We start from the raw sequence: 17,024 nt of genomic DNA, 5'->3' as shown, positions 1-17,024 counted from the left end.
CTCCAGTCCCATTAATGCTCATTTGCTCTTTCTGTTTGTAAGAAGAATTAGATCGATGCTGCAATACACAGACCTAGCTTGTTGTGCCACTTTGTGGGGTGCAAAAGGGATGGACTGTTTGTTTAACAGTTGTGGACTGTTCCACTAATTATCAGGAGAATTGGTATTGGGAGTTATATCACGATAACTATGCAGGTAGCAAGGGTAAAAATCTAACCTGAGAGGGGATTCTTTGGTCAAATTGAATTGGGATTTTTAAATTATGGCCCAGGCAGTTTTCTTTTCACTTATTGACTATTTAAGCTTTACAGCACTAAGTGTGTTTCTCATATCGAATAAAAATAGGCAATTCATTTCATGTTTCTGGAAGTGAAAACTGGAGTCATAGGGGAGAACAAATACCTGAAATCATTTAGTGGCTGGAATCTCACATCACCTGGTCAAAATTTGCTTCATCTCTATTCCTTTCTGCATTATGGAACTTGAACCTACATCCATGTTCCAGTTTGAAAAATGACAAATTTCTTGTATCTTTTCCCCTTCATAGTAATTTTTAAAAAAATCTTTTGGTGACCTCATTCATTGACATAATAACAAATTGTGATTGGTTCCACTACATGTTTGTTATTTTCTGGATGATTTCTGAACTTTTAAAGAATAAATATCAGTCAGTTGTTCATATGGATTCTGACAGGCAATTTAATATCACTAAAATATAGATGATTAAATCTGATTTTTCAGCGCTTTTATTTTTGGCTCCAGAATTTTGCTGACGCAATGAGCTCAAGTAATGCAGACCCTGTAATATTATCCACATAGAATGCTGTAGGACAACAATGATGCTGAGATATTGCAGTTTGAAGTAACTGGATAATCTCTATAGAATAAATGGGCTGGCAGATTTGGTTCTGCAAATCTAAACTATCTCCCATCATTCCAGCAGTTTCATGGAATGTCCAACTTTTCCTTTGTGGTCGTTGCAGGTTTTTGTCGAGCTGTTGTGGGTTGTTGAACAGCACTCTAAAAACAACCTCAGTAGCCTGTGTTAATTCACATGGATACCATCCCACATGTCAAATCCTGTTTATCTTATGGGGCATCATGATCCTGTTGGTCCAAAATTCTGCACTTCTGCATGTTCTCCTGTGCTTATTGTGTTATGTTTTGGCCTTTTCAAAATAAATTTCATTCATTTTTCACTACTACTGTGTGGTTCATTTTGAAATCTTCACTTTTTGATACAAAGTTGTGCATTTCCATTGATATGAAGTGGAAAATTATTATACCAGATAAAGTATTTGTGTATTTTTATGTTGTCTTGGTGACTTGTGTTGGTTGATGCCCTTCATATGAAGCATGCAGTAACAGTATTGAGGGCATAAATAGTATACTTAAACTCTGAGGCTACTTCTTTCTGCACATCCCAGTCTGCCGAGAGTATTTTTTACCTCATCATTGTGTATTAATATTGCTGTGGAATTGCCAGGATCTATCAAACAATTCTCAATGAGGTTTCTTTTTTTTTGCAGGTTGCCATGGTTGAAGTGCAGCTGGAGATGCAGTACAACTATCCCAAGTTTCTGCTCATTGCTTTCAGTGCCTGCACAACAGTACTGGTTGCTGTCCACCTCTTTGCCCTCCTGATCAGCACATGCATCCTTCCTAACGTGGAAGCCGTCAGCAACATTCACAATCTCAATTCTGTCAACGAGTCGCCCCATGAGCGCATGCACTACTATATCGAGCTAGCTTGGGGTTTCTCAACTGCACTCGGCATTTTACTGTTTCTCACGGAGGTGGTACTGCTTTGCTGGATCAAGTTTCTACCGGTAGACAAAGCTGTAATGAATGACAACGAAACTGGTCCAGTCCAGGCAGGAGACGGACACACTGGGTGGAATGCAGCTTTGGCATCCACTATCATCATGGTACCCGTGGGCCTTATTTTTGTGATTTTCACAATACACTTTTACCGTTCACTGGTAGGGCATAAAACAGAGCGCCACAATCAAGAGATTGAAGAGCTGCATAAACTGAAGGTGCAACTGGATGGTCATGACCGGGTCCTGCAAATGGTTTGAAACAGTTGAAAATGACAAAAATAAAAGATTTAATTCCTCGACCATCCTGGGATCTGGGGCTTCTACAGAAGCTCTCATTGCAAGTGCCAAGTGGTCGCATGTTTATTCAGGAATCCAGGTTTACAGCTGTGGCTTTTAGTTATCTTTGTGGTCACAGCACTTGCTGCGTTGTCTAATGAAAAAATATACCAAGGCTCATGCAACTTTCTCACTCACCAAATTGAGATGTAAAACTCGAAATCTGAGGCTATCCAAAAATACTTCAGATTACACAGATACTACACCAACTGCTGATAAAGTATGATTTGAACTAAAAGGATGCTGATTTTTGTTTTAATGCGTAATTCCTTACAGGCGTAAAAACTGAACTATCACTCCAGATTGAAATGGATGAAGAGATGTTGTTCAACGCCAGGTTTTCCCTAATGCTTGTATGTTTTTTAACAGTACAAAAGTGAATGCAGGTCAGGAGTTTGGCAGAAGGACAGGGTGATGGATTTGATAACTAGGAAAACTGAATGGAGGATCCAGAAATGAGCTTATGGAATAGTGTTTGGCCTGTTTGTCGAATATGGAAACTTATCACTGTAAATTCTTCCCCTCCCTATTCTACGCCAAAATTGCTAATAGTGGTTTTTATAAGTATGAAAACAAAACCAGCTTTTTTTTTTCTGGGTTCTTGCAGGTGTAAACGATATCCAACGCTGTTCCCAACTGGTCTGAAGAGTATTATAGTGAAATAGGACTGCCACTTGATCTCTGCTTTGCAGCATTACTGCTTTGAGCTAATGGTATCAAGAGCTGGCTGGAATGCAGACCCAGCCTGTGCTCCTTATTTCATGGCAAAGTTTACTCATGCTGCATTGTGCTGTGCCACAGTGCCTCCATTTTATTTATTAACAATAAGTGATTCAAATCTTGACATGAATCACCTCTACTGTGATGCCCCAGATAATGATGCATAGGGTGTCCACTGTTATGATCACAGCAAGTAATGTCACTGCTGATGTGGATTGAAATGGAGGCCTGTTGTCTGTTACATCCCTTGACAGAAAGGGCAATTGCTCATGACAAAAAGGGGAAATATTTTCTGATGTAAATTTAAATCCAGCTGTGGGCTATTTGGACATTGCTTACTTAATTTGTATTCATGGGATTGTCCTGCACTGGAGAGCTTAGCCCTTTATTCAGTTAAAATTTGAAGTCTTTTAAAAAAAATGTCTTAATATCAGAGGTGCCAGTAGTTATTAGCTAAATTTGCACTGCTGCCTCACAGCTTCGGGCGACTGTCTGTGTGGAGTTTGTACATTCTTCCTGTGTCTGCGTGGGTTTCCTCTGGGTGCTCCAGTTTCCTCCCACATTTCAAAGATGTGCACCTTAGGTGAATTGGTCATGCTAAATTGCCCATAGTGCTCAGTACATTAGGCAGAGGGAAATGGGTCTGGGTGGGTTGCTCTTCATAGGGTTAGTGTGGACTGGTTGGGCCAAAGGCCTGTTTCCACACTGTAGGGAATCTAATCTAATCTAAAATTAGATATCACTTAAAATATGAGTTACAAGAATAAAAGTGATATTTTCTTGTATGGGCTTTGTAGTAAATCTGGAGTAATTAAAAGCTGGCCAGTTTGAATTATGAATACAAAAAAAATCAAAATGAAAATGATACAGACCCTATCTGTATCAGCTGCCTTTTTCAGAGGGTACGAGCTGATTATGAAAATTGGTGACATTTTATTGTTGAGTCTGACGTGGGCTGAATGGCCTTTCTGTGCCGGAATGAAACTATCACTGATTTGCGCTAAATGTTCTTTTTGAACTGATCCAGCATTTAGTCTTGAAGTTTAGTTCCTGATGAATAATCCCTTTCGAAAGGGAGAGATTTGGCTCGTAAGAGCAATTTCTATCTGAAATTTCCAGGAGGAAATTTGGCTGTAGCATCCATACTTCTCAGTCAGGGTTCAGGAGAGATGAAAATCTGTCAATTGGACTGTACACATTGCAAAATAGAAATTTTGAGGGCTATGAATTCAGCCCTGTTGCACACATCAAATGAGACCAATTGTTGCACGTTTGCTGTTTTGATGTTTACTTGTACAGCTTTTATGTGCTTAACTACAACTGTGGCCTTTTTACTGAAACTTTTAACTTCATCTGCTTTGATATGCAACTATTTGTGTTTTTTTTAATGCATTATTGTAGTCTGTTCCTTGGATCAGGCAGCATGTAATCATTTCTTAAGCTTTCTGTGTACAATGTATTGCCAACTTTATGTTTCATATGTGAACACCTAATTGTCTTAAATCATTGAGGTCAAAAACTTCTGTTACTTGGATTGGAGAGCACTGAAGTGTGCCCTGTGCTTTATTATAAAGCTTATAGTTACAGTAACTTGTAAGACAGGTACAGTTGGTAACTTGTCTGAATTCTGGACAAACAAAGATTTTGCCTTTTTTAAAACAAATTTTCTCTTGTACAGTACTTTATTCACTATTTTCTGCTAGCAAACCTTGTACATACTTTGTATGTGGTACCATTATTGTTTTGCTACCTTGGCAATTTGTCCTGTAGCTGTTGGAGAATTTAAAGTTACATTTCAAACAGAGTATTGCAAAATAAATTATGTAGTGTCAAAAACATGAGAACTTCAATTTCTGACTTGTCATTTTGTGAATAAATTAGCCCATGGATTTTCCTCGTCACATTTTTCTTTAGTACTCAGAGGTTCATGGGATTTTCTGGCTGAGCAAGCATTTCTTTTTGACCCCTCATTCTCACCCCTTGAGAATGCCTTGAATTGCCGTAGTCAATTTGATGTAGGTATACTAACAATGCTGTTGGGCAGGGCTTTCCAGAATTTTGACTAGCAAGGGCAAAGGAATGGTGATATGTTTCCAAGTTAGGATGGGGAGTGGTTGTAGGTGCTGATATTCCCTTGTTGCTGCGCCCTTATCCTTGTATGGTTGTGGTTGTGTGTTTGAAAGGTATTATAGAAAGTGCCTCAGTGAATTTCTGCAGTGCATTTTGTAGACGGTACATACTACAACTCAGCATTGGTGGAGGGAATATATATTTGTGGATATGTTGTGTATCACGTAGATGGCTTTGCTTTGGATGGTGTCAAGCTGTTTGAGTTTTGTTGCATTTGCCTCCTCACGGAAGTTTGGAGCATTCTATCACGTTTTCAACTTATTCCATGTAGATGGTGCACAGACCTTTGGAGGCTGGATATGCATACTCACTGCAGGACCCCAAGCTTCTGACCTGCTTTTATGGGCACTGTATTTATATGATTACTCCAGTTTGGTTCCTTGGTGATGGTAACCCCCAGGATGTTGATAGGTAATGCCATTAAATGTCAAGGGTTAAATACTGTATTGTTAGAAATTGTCAAAGATCAGCACTTGGATGGTGCAAATATTAGGCAAAAGTGAGGACTGCAGATGCTGGAAACCAGAGTTTAAGATTAGAGTGGTTCTGGGAAAACACAGCAGGTTGGGCAGCCTCCGAGGAGCAGGACAATCAATGTTTCGGGCAAAAGCCCTTCATCAGGAATAGAGGCAGGAAGCCTCCAGGGCAGAGAGATAAATGGGAGTGGGTGGGACTGGGGAGAAGGTAGCAAAGAGTACAATAGGTGAATGGGGGTGGGGATGGAGGTGATAGGTCAGAGGGGAGGGTGGCGCAGATAGGTGGGAAGGGAGATTGGCAGGTAGGACAGGTCATGAGGACAGTGCTGAGTTGGACTTCACCAGTTTCCTCATTTCCCCTCCCCCCACCTTACCTCAGTTCCAACCTTCCAGCTCAGCACCATCCTCATGACCTGTCCTACCTGCCAATCTCCCTTCCCACCTATCTGCGCCACCCTCCCCTCTGACCTATCACCTCCATCCCCACCCCCATTCACCTATTGTACTCTTTGCTACCTTCTCCCCAGCCCCACCCACCCCCATTTATCTCTCCGCCTTGGAGGCTTCCTGCCTCTATTCCTGATGAAGGGCTTTTGCCCGAAACGTTGATTTTCCTGCTCCTCGGATACTGCCTAACTTGCTGTGTTTTTCCAGCACCACTCTGATCTAAACTCTGGTGCAAATATTACTTACCACTTGTCAGTCCAAGCCAAGATATTGTCCCAGTCTGGCTGCATTTGGACATGGACTCTTCAGAATCTGAGTCATTATGAAGACTGTGCAATCATCAGTCAACACTTCCACTCTAACCTTATGATGGAGAGAAAATCATTGATGAAGCAGTTGAAAATGGTTGGGCTTAAGACACTACCACTCTACCAGTACACTGGGTCATTGTGGTACAGTGGTAGTGTCCCTACCTCTGAGCTAGGACTCCTGTGTTCAATTTCTATCTGCTTCAGAGGTGTTATATAGAAAGTATCTATCCTCAAACTCCTGCAAAGGTGTTGTGGAGTTCAGCTGATTGATCTTCTAAAAGCCACAACCATTGTCCTTTGTGCTATATATAACTGCAGTTAACAGGAGTTTTGCTTGTTGCCCATTAAGCTCAATTTTGCTAGGGCTTCTTAGCGTCATAGAGTAGAAAAGAGGCCCCTCGATTATTAATCTGTATCAATTAATTACTTGAATCTCATTTTCCAGCACTTGTCCCACAGCATTGAGTATTATAACATTCCAAGTGCTCATCCACATACATGTTTAAGGTTGTGAGGTTTCCTGCTTCTAACGCCCTCCCAGATGGTGCATTCCAGATTCCCACCACCCTCTGTGTGAAAACTAGACAGCGTTTTAGATAGATGGAGATCATTGTCGACAATAGCATAAACTTACAAAGGCATACTGCTAGACAAGGTGAGTGGGTGAAACTGGCAGATACAGTTCAATGTAAGCAAGTTTGAAATTATCCATTTTGGACCAAAAAAGTGATAGATCAGAGTACTTTCTAGATTTAATGAAGTTAAATAATGGATGTTCAGAGAGATTTGGGAGTGCATAGATATTTAAAATATCACAAACAGGTGCAGAAAATAATCAAGAGAGCTAATGGATTGCTGGACTTTATATCTAGAGGACTGGGGTAAAAGGATGCAGATGTTATGTTGCAGTTATGCAAAGCCCTGGCTAGACCTCCCTTGAAGTGCTGTGAACAGATCTGGGTACCGCACCGTAGGAATAATTCCATTGGTCTTGGAGTACAACATTGTTTTCAAGAATGGAACTGGACTTCAGGGGTTAGGCTGAGGTGAATTATAAAAATTAGGCCTGTCTTCTCTAGAATTTAGAATTTAGGAGTTTAAGAGATGATCTGAATCAAATCCTCAAGGTATCAACAGGAAAAGATACTGTAGCTAAAGATAAGCTATTTCAGCTAGTTGGGGATTATAGAACTAGGGGGCATAGTCTTAAAAATTGGGGCCAGACCGTTCAGGAGAGATGCTAGGAAACACTTCTGCGCACAAAAAGGATGGCAGATGTTTGGAACTGTTTCCACAAGTAGTAACAAATTCAGTTGTTAATTTTAAATCAAATAAATAATCTTTTTGTTAAGCAAAGATTTTAAGGGATATGGTCCAAAGGCAGGTAACATTGACTTCGGCCACGGATCAGCCACAATCTCATTGATGCAGATTCGAGGGGCTGAATAGCTTATTCCTATGTTCCAATAAAACATTTTTCCTCAAATCCCTTCTTATTATTGACCCTTTAACTATAGGCATGCTTCAGGGACACAGATTTGATTCCAGCCTTGGATAACTATCTGTGTGAAGTTTGCACATTCTCCCCATGTCTGTGTGGGTTTTTGTTGGGTGCTCTGGTTTCTGCCCACAGTCCAAAGATGTGCAGGTTAGGTGGATTGGCATGGTTAATGCGTGGTTAGGGAGTTATGGTAGGGGCGTGGGTCTGGGTGGGATGTTCTTAGAGGATGGATGGGATGTTCTTATTCAGTAGAGACTCAACGAGCCAAATGGCACTGTAGGGATGCTATGATTCAATGAAACAGCTGCTTCCTATCCACCTTGTCCACGCTCTCGATCTATATATACCTTCCTCAAGTCCCCTTTCAGCCTTCTCTGCCTTTTTAAAAAAAAACAACCCAAACTATCCAGCTTATCTTCATAGCTAGAATGCTCCAATCCAAGCAACCTCCTGATGAATCTCCTCTGTATCCCCTCGAGTGCAATCAAATCCCTGATATCATACTCTGTCAAATGCTGCCTTAATGTCAAGGGCAGTCACTCTAACCTCCCCTCTGGAGGTCAGTTATTGTCCATGTTTAAACTGAGACTGTAATGAGATCAGGAGTTGATTGGTCCTGGCAGAACACAAGCTGTGGGCCAATAAACAGGTTATTGCTCACCAAGGCGGCTTGGTTGCACAGTTGTCGACACCTTCCATCACTTTACTGATGATCGAGAGTAGACTGCGGCTCAGTTTGTCCTGCTTTTTGTGTTCAGTACATATCTGGGCTATTTTCTACATTGCTGAGCAACATGGCAAGTCTTCAGGACTACTGCTGGAATGTTGTTGAGTCCCATTGCCTTCTGCCTTTTCTTATATCACATAGAGTGAATTAAATTTTTGATACTTGGAATTTCTGGCAGAGGCTGAGATGGATCATCCATTTGGCATTTCCAGCATAAACATATTATAAAATGTTTTCCCTTATCTTTTGCACTGTTGTCCTGGGTTCTCCCATTGTTGAGGTGGCGATATTTGTAGACCCTCTTTTTCCAATAAATTGTCCATCATTCCATTATAAGATGCATCAGCGGCGCAGAGCTTTGATCTGAGCTGTTGATCATGGAATTACTGAACGGTCTCTCTTACTGCTTATATGCTGTTTAGTGCGCAAGTAGCCTTGTAGTTTCACCAGGTTGATATTTCATTTTTAGATGTGCCTTGTAGTGTTCTCGGCAGGCTATACTATGCACTTCATTGAACAAGGGAAGTTTCCCTGGCTTAATAGAAATGCCTCAGTGCGGGATATGCTGGGCCATAAGATTTCAAATTATGGTTTGAGTATAAATCCATTGATGGCCCACAGGGCCTCATGAATGCTGAATTGTGCATTGCTAGATTTGTTTAAAATCTATCACAGTTGGCTTGATGGTAGTGCCACATTACACAATGGTGGGTGTGTTAAGTATGGAGATGGGATTTTGTATCTGTCAGGACTGTGTGGTTATTGCTGCTTTTGATACTGTAATAAGCATCTGTGGCAAGCAGATTGCTGAAGGTGAGGTTAAGTATGTTTTTCCCCTATGTTTCTTCACCACCTGAGGCTGTGTCATTCAGGACTCTACCAGCTCGATCAGTAGTGATGCTGCGATTCATGTTTGATAATGGACATTGAAGTCCCCCTTGCCTATTTGCCATTGTTGTGTCCAGTGCCTCATTTGATGCCAGGTGGTCTGCCTAGTTTATTCCTTTTCTGAGCTGTGGATGCAATCATTTAGTACAGTGAAATCCTGGGTCTCTGGATTAGTAGTCTAGCAACAATGCCACTCTCTTCCCCAATTGCAACTGTCTAAATTTAATTGCCTTTTTTTAAAAATATCTTTACTGAAAATTTTAACATGTTTTAACAATTTTACAAAAGAAAACTTTAAAAAAAAACCCAAGTATAAACATTGGTATACAGTTAAATCTTAAATAAATGATAATCAAAATCTGTCAAACAAGAAAACAGAAATTCCAAGAGAAAAAAAAGACAAGACTCAACTAACTACTCATCTAACTTACAACTAACCAGAGTGTATCATTAAAATTCTTACATTATTCAAGAGAAAAAAAACCCAACAGATAACACATAAATTGAGCAGTGATATACATGCTTGGAATGTGTTAACATCAGATCACAACAAAACCCGTATTTATCCAAAACATCCCGAGCATAGAGCATATAAAATTCACAAAATAAAAGCTCTTTAGTACATTCAGATCAATATAATAAAAAACTATTTCTAAATAGTAAAACAAAAGTATAAAATGTATTGAAATGGAGATCTTCCCCCCCCCCCCAATTCCCAGGGGGCATTACTTCCTTTCCAAAAAACCCATCCTAACCTGTCCCAACCAGTGCCCCACCCTTGACACAGGCACCCCACGATAGGATAAAGAAAATTCAAGTATACTACTGAACTAGAACTAACAGTGAGTACCCTATTCCCCCACCCCACCCACACCTGGATATATTTAGTAATGTTAATACCATATATGAACATATATGACTATAAAATTACAGTCTCAGCAAATAATAATTAAATATATTAATACAAAATAACAGGGGAAAACAACCCCGCTCCCAAGGACATAGATAAAATAAGATAAGGTAGCCACCTCCCCCCCCCCCCCCCCCCCCATCTACATTAACTAGATCCCCTGGCCTTTATATATTTATTTTTTAAAAAAGGGTGAGAAAGGAAATCGCTAAGTAAAGGATGAATACATAAACCCTTCTTCCCACCCCCCCAGAGATAATATTAAACAGTAAGATAATGAAAGGAAAAAAAAGTGGGGGTGGTAAACCAGGGTGGGGGTAGGGCAAAACTCTTATAATTTGTCTAGGAGAGTCCAAAAGTTCCTTGGCCTTCTTCGGTGATCCAAAGTTATACATGGACCCTTCATGGCTAAAGCGTAGTATAGCTGGGTAGCGCAAGGAGTATTGAATGTTTAAATCCCTTAAACACTTCTTTGCTTCATCAAATGCCTTCCTCTTTCGGACCAAAGCTGGGGAAAAGTCCTGAAATAACATAATCTTGGATCCTTTATAAGTCATGGTTTGGGAATCTTTCCCAAGACTTCTGGAGGCTTCCAAGAGCATCTGCCTCACCTTCTAGTTCTGCAGCCGGAACAGGACCGGGCGGGGGCGCTGGTTCGAGCCAGGCCCACGTATTGCAACCCAATAGGCCCATTCCACCCTTACCTGGCCTGATCCAGCCTCCAGATTCAATAACTGCGGAAGCCACTGTTCAAGGGACCTTGTAAGCTGGCCTTCTTCTTCCCATTCAGGAAAGCCCAGCAAACGAATATTTTTTCGACGACCTCGATGTGGTTCTCTAAGGTCCGGACTTGCTGCTCGAGAGTCCGGACTCGATCCACGGCCAATTCTGCAATGCCCTCGGAGGTCGCGGCCTTTAGCTCCGCCCCTCTGACTCGGCATTCAATTTCTTCGATGTCTCGGCCATGCTTTTGTAGCACGGCCAAGAGTGAATTCCACCGACTTCCACCACTCTTCAATAAAAGTGTTGATCTTCGCATCGAGTTTAGAGATTATTTCCACGAGGCTCGCCACCGTGGAAGTCCCCCGGGGTGGCTGCGGACGCCTCAGCTGCAGTTGGAGAGGGTGGGGGAGGGGCTCCTGCCTGCTGAGAGCTGCGGGCTCCCTTCCCCCAGTCATTTTTACAGGAGACTGAACTGTATAAATTTAGTACTAAACCACTAATTACATTAAGTAAAAACTATTTTTAATTGATTTGGTGTGTGTGGTGGAGGAGGGTGGCCGACTTTGCCTAGGTCTTGGGAGGAGCACTATAGACTTAGACTTGCTAAGTTGCCGCCATCTTGGTTTCCCCCCTTAATTGCCTTTCTACAGATGATTCGAATTAGAGTTGTGAATTTGCCAGACACTGCTCGAGTTTACATTCCCACAGAATGACGAGACCTTGCCAAACATTCCCTGATGGTGAAATCTTGGTTTCAACCTGGCAGAGATCTCCATTACACTTGAAAGAAAGCTACTTCCTGAGCAAAAGGATACAACTGTTAAACTGACAATACATAAACAATGTGGGGAGTGCTTGCTTTTAGAAAGTGAAAAGACCTTCAACATAATCTCTCTTTGTACCGGTAGGCAGTAAGACCTGTCTGCGAGAAATATAATCTTAAGTATGGTAATGCATTCAAAACCAAGACTTAGAATGTTGGGATAAGTGCTGGCTTTTTGCTGAAGTGTCTTTGTGAAGTTAGTTTGTTGCATCAAAATTCTGAAGGTCCAAAGCCTTTACCTGGACTTTGGGTTTGCCCACGTCCCTCATTACAAATGTCAGCTGTAGTGACAGACTGGTGCATTTGTAGAATTCTGCTTTGCTCCTTTCTGTGTTCTGGTCTTCTCAGGTCTTTTTGAAGAAGATGTAGCATAACTTGAAGCGATAAGTGCCTCTTTCCCCAGCATTGTAATGCCTCACGTGATTAGTGGGAGTTGTACACCAAATTCACAAACAAAACTTATAAAAGGCATGATACATGGTTGGCCCTTGGCAACTTAATTCAGTGCCTCTGTCGGCTGAGGATTCTTGTAGGTTTTGGGTCGAGGTCTAGTAATGACCAAACCAGGGACTAACCTGAGCTCTCAACGGTCAACTTTAATAAAACAAAATCGTATTTGTTTTCACTACATATTAAAAGCTTTTTTAAATATGTAGCATCGTTACTCTTGATGTTTTAATTCTCTAGTTCTTAATGAAATTTGCTGTGTTTGAGATCATCTCTGTCTTTGGCTGCTGGTGTCCTTTTTAATGCTTTGGCAACGCTTTGTTCTGTAAGTTGTAGCAATACCTTTTTTGGTCAAAGAATGAAACTGTGCTTTTTCTTTTTATTAATAAACTCAAAGCTATGCAAAGGTCATGGCTTTAAATTAACACTAGCAGCCTAGTTTGCTACAAGTGGATTCCTTTCACCTTCTATTAATCCTTTTCCCAATAGCTAGTTAAGGTCTGGCAGCAGAGAGTTACTGCTCAGTGGTATGGTAATGTAGTAGCAATTGGTCTGCTGGTATTTTAATGAATAAGAAAAATGTGTGCGTGTTGGACCAAGCCAGAACTAATATATGAATAGACTGAATATTGGATGGAAATTTTATGTGGAAGCACAAAATAATGGAAATAACCCTGTGAACTATTCAGCAATTAGACAAATATGGGTAATGTTTCAGGCCAGATCTGAAGAGTATTTGCATGCCAAAATAGACTTCTACTCAACTAGGCAAGATGCACAGACTGTTACTAATCACATCACTCAGATGGTCATACTGAATGTGTTGAACTTTCTGCTCCAAGTAGCAGAGCAGACAGTATAAAACAATGTGGAGGAAGCTTTGTGTTGATGCCCAGGTTGGAGAATGGGCAGACTGAAGTGATGCCATGGAGGATTGAATCAGTACTGAGGTGGGGAGGGGGTAAACCAGATTGAATGGATTCTGATGAGGGGCAAGTGGGGCCGTTTGAATTGGATGCCGGGATAGGATTGAATGGGTGTTGGAGGTATCTTTCTAGGGATTGGGTGAACACCTGGGGTCAGGCAGCATTGGATGCGCATGGGTTGGGGAGACTGGGTCCTTCAATGTTTTGGCTGGGAGAGAGTGGGGAGGAAGAGATCGGATAAATGTCTAGAAGATGGAAGTGTTTGTGGGTGGAGAGATTGAATGGACACCTGTGGGAATTAGAGATATCTGGGGTATTAGGTGTGATCGCATACATTTCTGAGGTAGCAACATATCGATGGAATTATTTGAAATTGCCTGATCAACTGCAAAGTCTTTCCTGTTTCAATATTTTTGTAATTCCAGTGCTGATGTATGTTTCTGACCTTGTTACTTTCTCTTCGTTAAAAGGTTGATCTACTTGAGTCCTGGTGTGGGTAGAAGAGATATTAATAGAGTGAAACATTGTAAATAGCTTCTCCCACTTCGTCCCATTTGTAACCTGTCTATACATCTTATTTGTTATTCCAATGATTTAAATCCAATTTGTTTTTTGATTTGGATAAGTACATAAATAAGAAATGTTTGGAAGGATATGGGCCAAGCGCAAGGAGGTAGGACTAGTTTAGTTTGGGATTATGGTTAGCATGGACTGGTTGGACCAGAGGATCTATTTCCATGCTATATGACTCTGTAAGTTATTTTCTTTCATTTTAATGTTTGTTTGAGGCATGTTATTACTGAGGAACAGCAGAACTTCTATCTCAGGCAGTCAGTCATCTATAAGCATCACATCTTCATTGGTACTTCTGTTGCATCAATTGATATCTCCGTTCACCATTCCGTGGCCCCTCTGAACAAAACTGTGCATCGGTGCCAAATTAGAGGAAGTATTATAATGTAAGTTAATTGAATTTTAATGAATTACCCTTGAGACCTTCAAGCAGCAAAGACTTTCGCTGACCTGTGTTTGAATCTGGCCCTTGTACTGAAATGCAGAATTCGGCCAACACAGCTGAATCCACCCCCTGTTCAACTTCACATTTTCATTTTTATTGGTGTTCGTTATAAATCCAATATTGTAGAAACTGGAGGCCATCTGCTTAGCGAATGTCATACTTGACTCTTTCTGATCAGGTTTCTCTGTCCCTGTCCTGGTAAAACACGGTTTGTAGCAGGGTTACCGATAGCATCCTATGTGATCACAACAAAAGCAAACTACCGCTTCACTAGCTCACCAACCTGTCTGCACCTGTGACATGGTTGACTTCACCATTCTCCTCCAAAGCCTCTCCATTGTTGTCCCACGAGGTGGAACTGCAATCGCCTGCTTCTCTTCTTTGCAGCCAGACTATCATTTGCAGTAGTTTTCGTTCTGCTCCTGCACAGTTAACTCTCGTTCCCCCAGTGATCCATCCTAGCTGCTCCTCAGCTACATTATTGTAAATCAGTGTGTAATTTTCAGGTATATGCTGCCAAACGCCAGTTCTGCCTCACCACCAGCCCTCTTACCTTGTCACTGTGATCATACTGCTCATCCGACAAGACAGCAGGAATCTCTTCCAGGTAAATACTGAGAAAATCAGAGTCATCCCCACTCCAAACTCTGTTCCCTAACTGTCAATGTTGTCTGTATCTCCCTGGTGATGGTCTAAGACAAATCAAGTCTGTGTAACCTTGGTGTCACATTGGATCCTGACTTCGACTTCCCATCTCTCATTTGTGCCACTGACAAATGCACCTATTCCCCTGCCCCACTCCCATAACAGCAGAATAATTCATCCCTATTTCCTCTTGACTGCTGCTGAAGCCCTCTGACATGCCTCTGAACTTAACTATTTCAATGCACTTGAGTTGGCCTCACACTTTTGAACATCCTTACTCTTGAAGTCATCCAAAACACTGCCGGTATCTTAACTTGTACCAAGTCAACAACCTACATTGGCCCCCAGTCAAGTAACACCTTGATTTTTACAAATTCTCACCTTTGCTTTAAAAGCTCTCCATGGTGAAGTATGTTTTTGTTGCTTCCTTCTCCACCTGCGACAAACGTAGTCTAGATGTTCTGTTCTTTAGGATTTGATTAGCTTAATCATGTTGCTGAGTCTCTCTGGCAGATGGTCATCAAAGTTCTCCACCCAAAGTACAATAAAGGCAGTTCTATTCTGTACTATTCTATTCTATTTTGTACTATTTTCTTCTATTCTATTCTGTGGCCTTGCCACCCTCCAAGTGGTGCGCAATATAGAGGGGTACTGACCAACCAGTTGGGAGGGGAACAGTACATGGTAATCAGCAGGAGGCTTCCTTGTCCCTGATGCAATGAGACCTTATGGCGCCTGGAGTCAATGATAAGGACTCCCAAGGAAACTCCTTCCCAATTACATACCACAGCGCCACCACCACCAGTAGGACAGGAAATAACAAAGAATGGTGAGATGGTGCCTGGAACATTGTAAGGTAAATATGGCTATGAGGGTTTACTGCTTAACTAGTCTGTGAGACAGCTCTCCTGGTTTTGGCACTAGCCACCAGATCTTAGTGAGGAGGATTCTGTATGGTTGCCAGGACTGTTCGTTGTTATTGTTTCCGGTGCCTAGATCAATGCCAGGGTGGTTAATCTGGTTTTATTCATTTTTGAGCCATTTCAGTGGTTTATTACAACTTTGTGCTTCTTGACGATTTCAGAGGACAGTTAAGAGTCAATTACATCATTGAGATTCTGGAGTCACACATAGGCTAGGCTAGTGAAGGGTGGCAGAGTTCCTTCCCAAAAAGACATAAATCAACCAGATGGGATTTTCCACAATCAAAAACAATTTCGTAGTCACTATTACTCTTGTATTTTATGGATTCAAAATCTGCCATGGTGGGATTAAAACCTGGGTTTAGATCTCTGGTTTACTGGTCCAGCAGCAACATCACTACACACTGCCTCCTATAGTGGGAGGTGGTTCATGGGCTATCAGATTAGCATGTAGTTAGTTGTTTGTTGAGGTAGTCTGGTTAGGTCAGAGGACGGGCTAGGCAGAGGATTGGTGTGTGCCATTTGAGCATCTGTTCTGAAATTTAAGGATTTATCCCCAGTCCCTTTTCAGAAAGTTAATGAATCTATTTCTACTACTCTTTCAGGCTGTACTTTCCAGGTCATCACAACTTGCTTAAAGTTCTCATCTTTCCTCTAGTTCTTTTGCTGGTTACCTTGAATTTGTCTCCTTTTGTTGTTGGAAGAAGCTTGTTTGTTTATTTACCCTTTCAAAGCCTTACCCCCTCCCAAAGGTCTCACCTTCTCCTTTTACGTAGAACAAGTCCAGTGTTTCAAGCCTCACCACGTAGCTGAGCTCCCTGTTCTACGATTTTGTGAAATTCTAACTACTGTTGCTCCAAGACACGAATGTGTGTCCAAAACTGGATACACAAACTGGGGCAAAACTGATGATGCATAAAAGATTTGCATAATTTCCATGCTGTACTTAACGTTTATAAAACCAAGGATTCCACTTGCTTTTTGTTTTGTAAATCAGCCCTCTTAACTCGCCTTACCATCTTCAAAGCTATGTGTAAGTACACTTTAAAAATGTATAATTTGGTTTACATTACCTCTCCTCATTCTTTCCACTAAATTACATCAGTTCACATTTCTTCCTATTAAATTGAGCCCATTTAGCCATTTCACCCTCTGTCCTCCTGGAAGTCTGTTATTATTCCCCTTGCTCATTACTACATTTTTTTATGTCATCCACAGACTTTGTCCTAACTACTCAATAAATCCATGAA

At 41.3% G+C, this 17,024-nt stretch overlaps 1 protein-coding gene across 1 annotated transcript in view; it reads left to right on the top strand.

Moving 5' to 3' along the window:
• orai2 (ORAI calcium release-activated calcium modulator 2) overlaps positions 1-4,723 on the top strand; it is a 47,993-nt gene extending 43,270 nt beyond the window's left edge. The window contains exon 2 of the mRNA XM_072589381.1: positions 1,530-4,723. Coding sequence (XP_072445482.1) covers positions 1,530-2,081 — 552 coding nt within the window. The 3' untranslated portion in view covers positions 2,082-4,723. The remainder of the gene's footprint in view (positions 1-1,529) is intronic.
• The last annotated feature ends 12,301 nt before the right edge of the window (positions 4,724-17,024 follow it).

Source organism: Chiloscyllium punctatum, chromosome 19, assembly GCF_047496795.1.
Source record: "Chiloscyllium punctatum isolate Juve2018m chromosome 19, sChiPun1.3, whole genome shotgun sequence".
Taxonomy (NCBI): domain Eukaryota; kingdom Metazoa; phylum Chordata; class Chondrichthyes; order Orectolobiformes; family Hemiscylliidae; genus Chiloscyllium; species Chiloscyllium punctatum.
The sequence above is the reverse complement of the archived record's forward strand: the minus strand, read 5'-3'. Positions and strand labels throughout refer to the sequence as shown.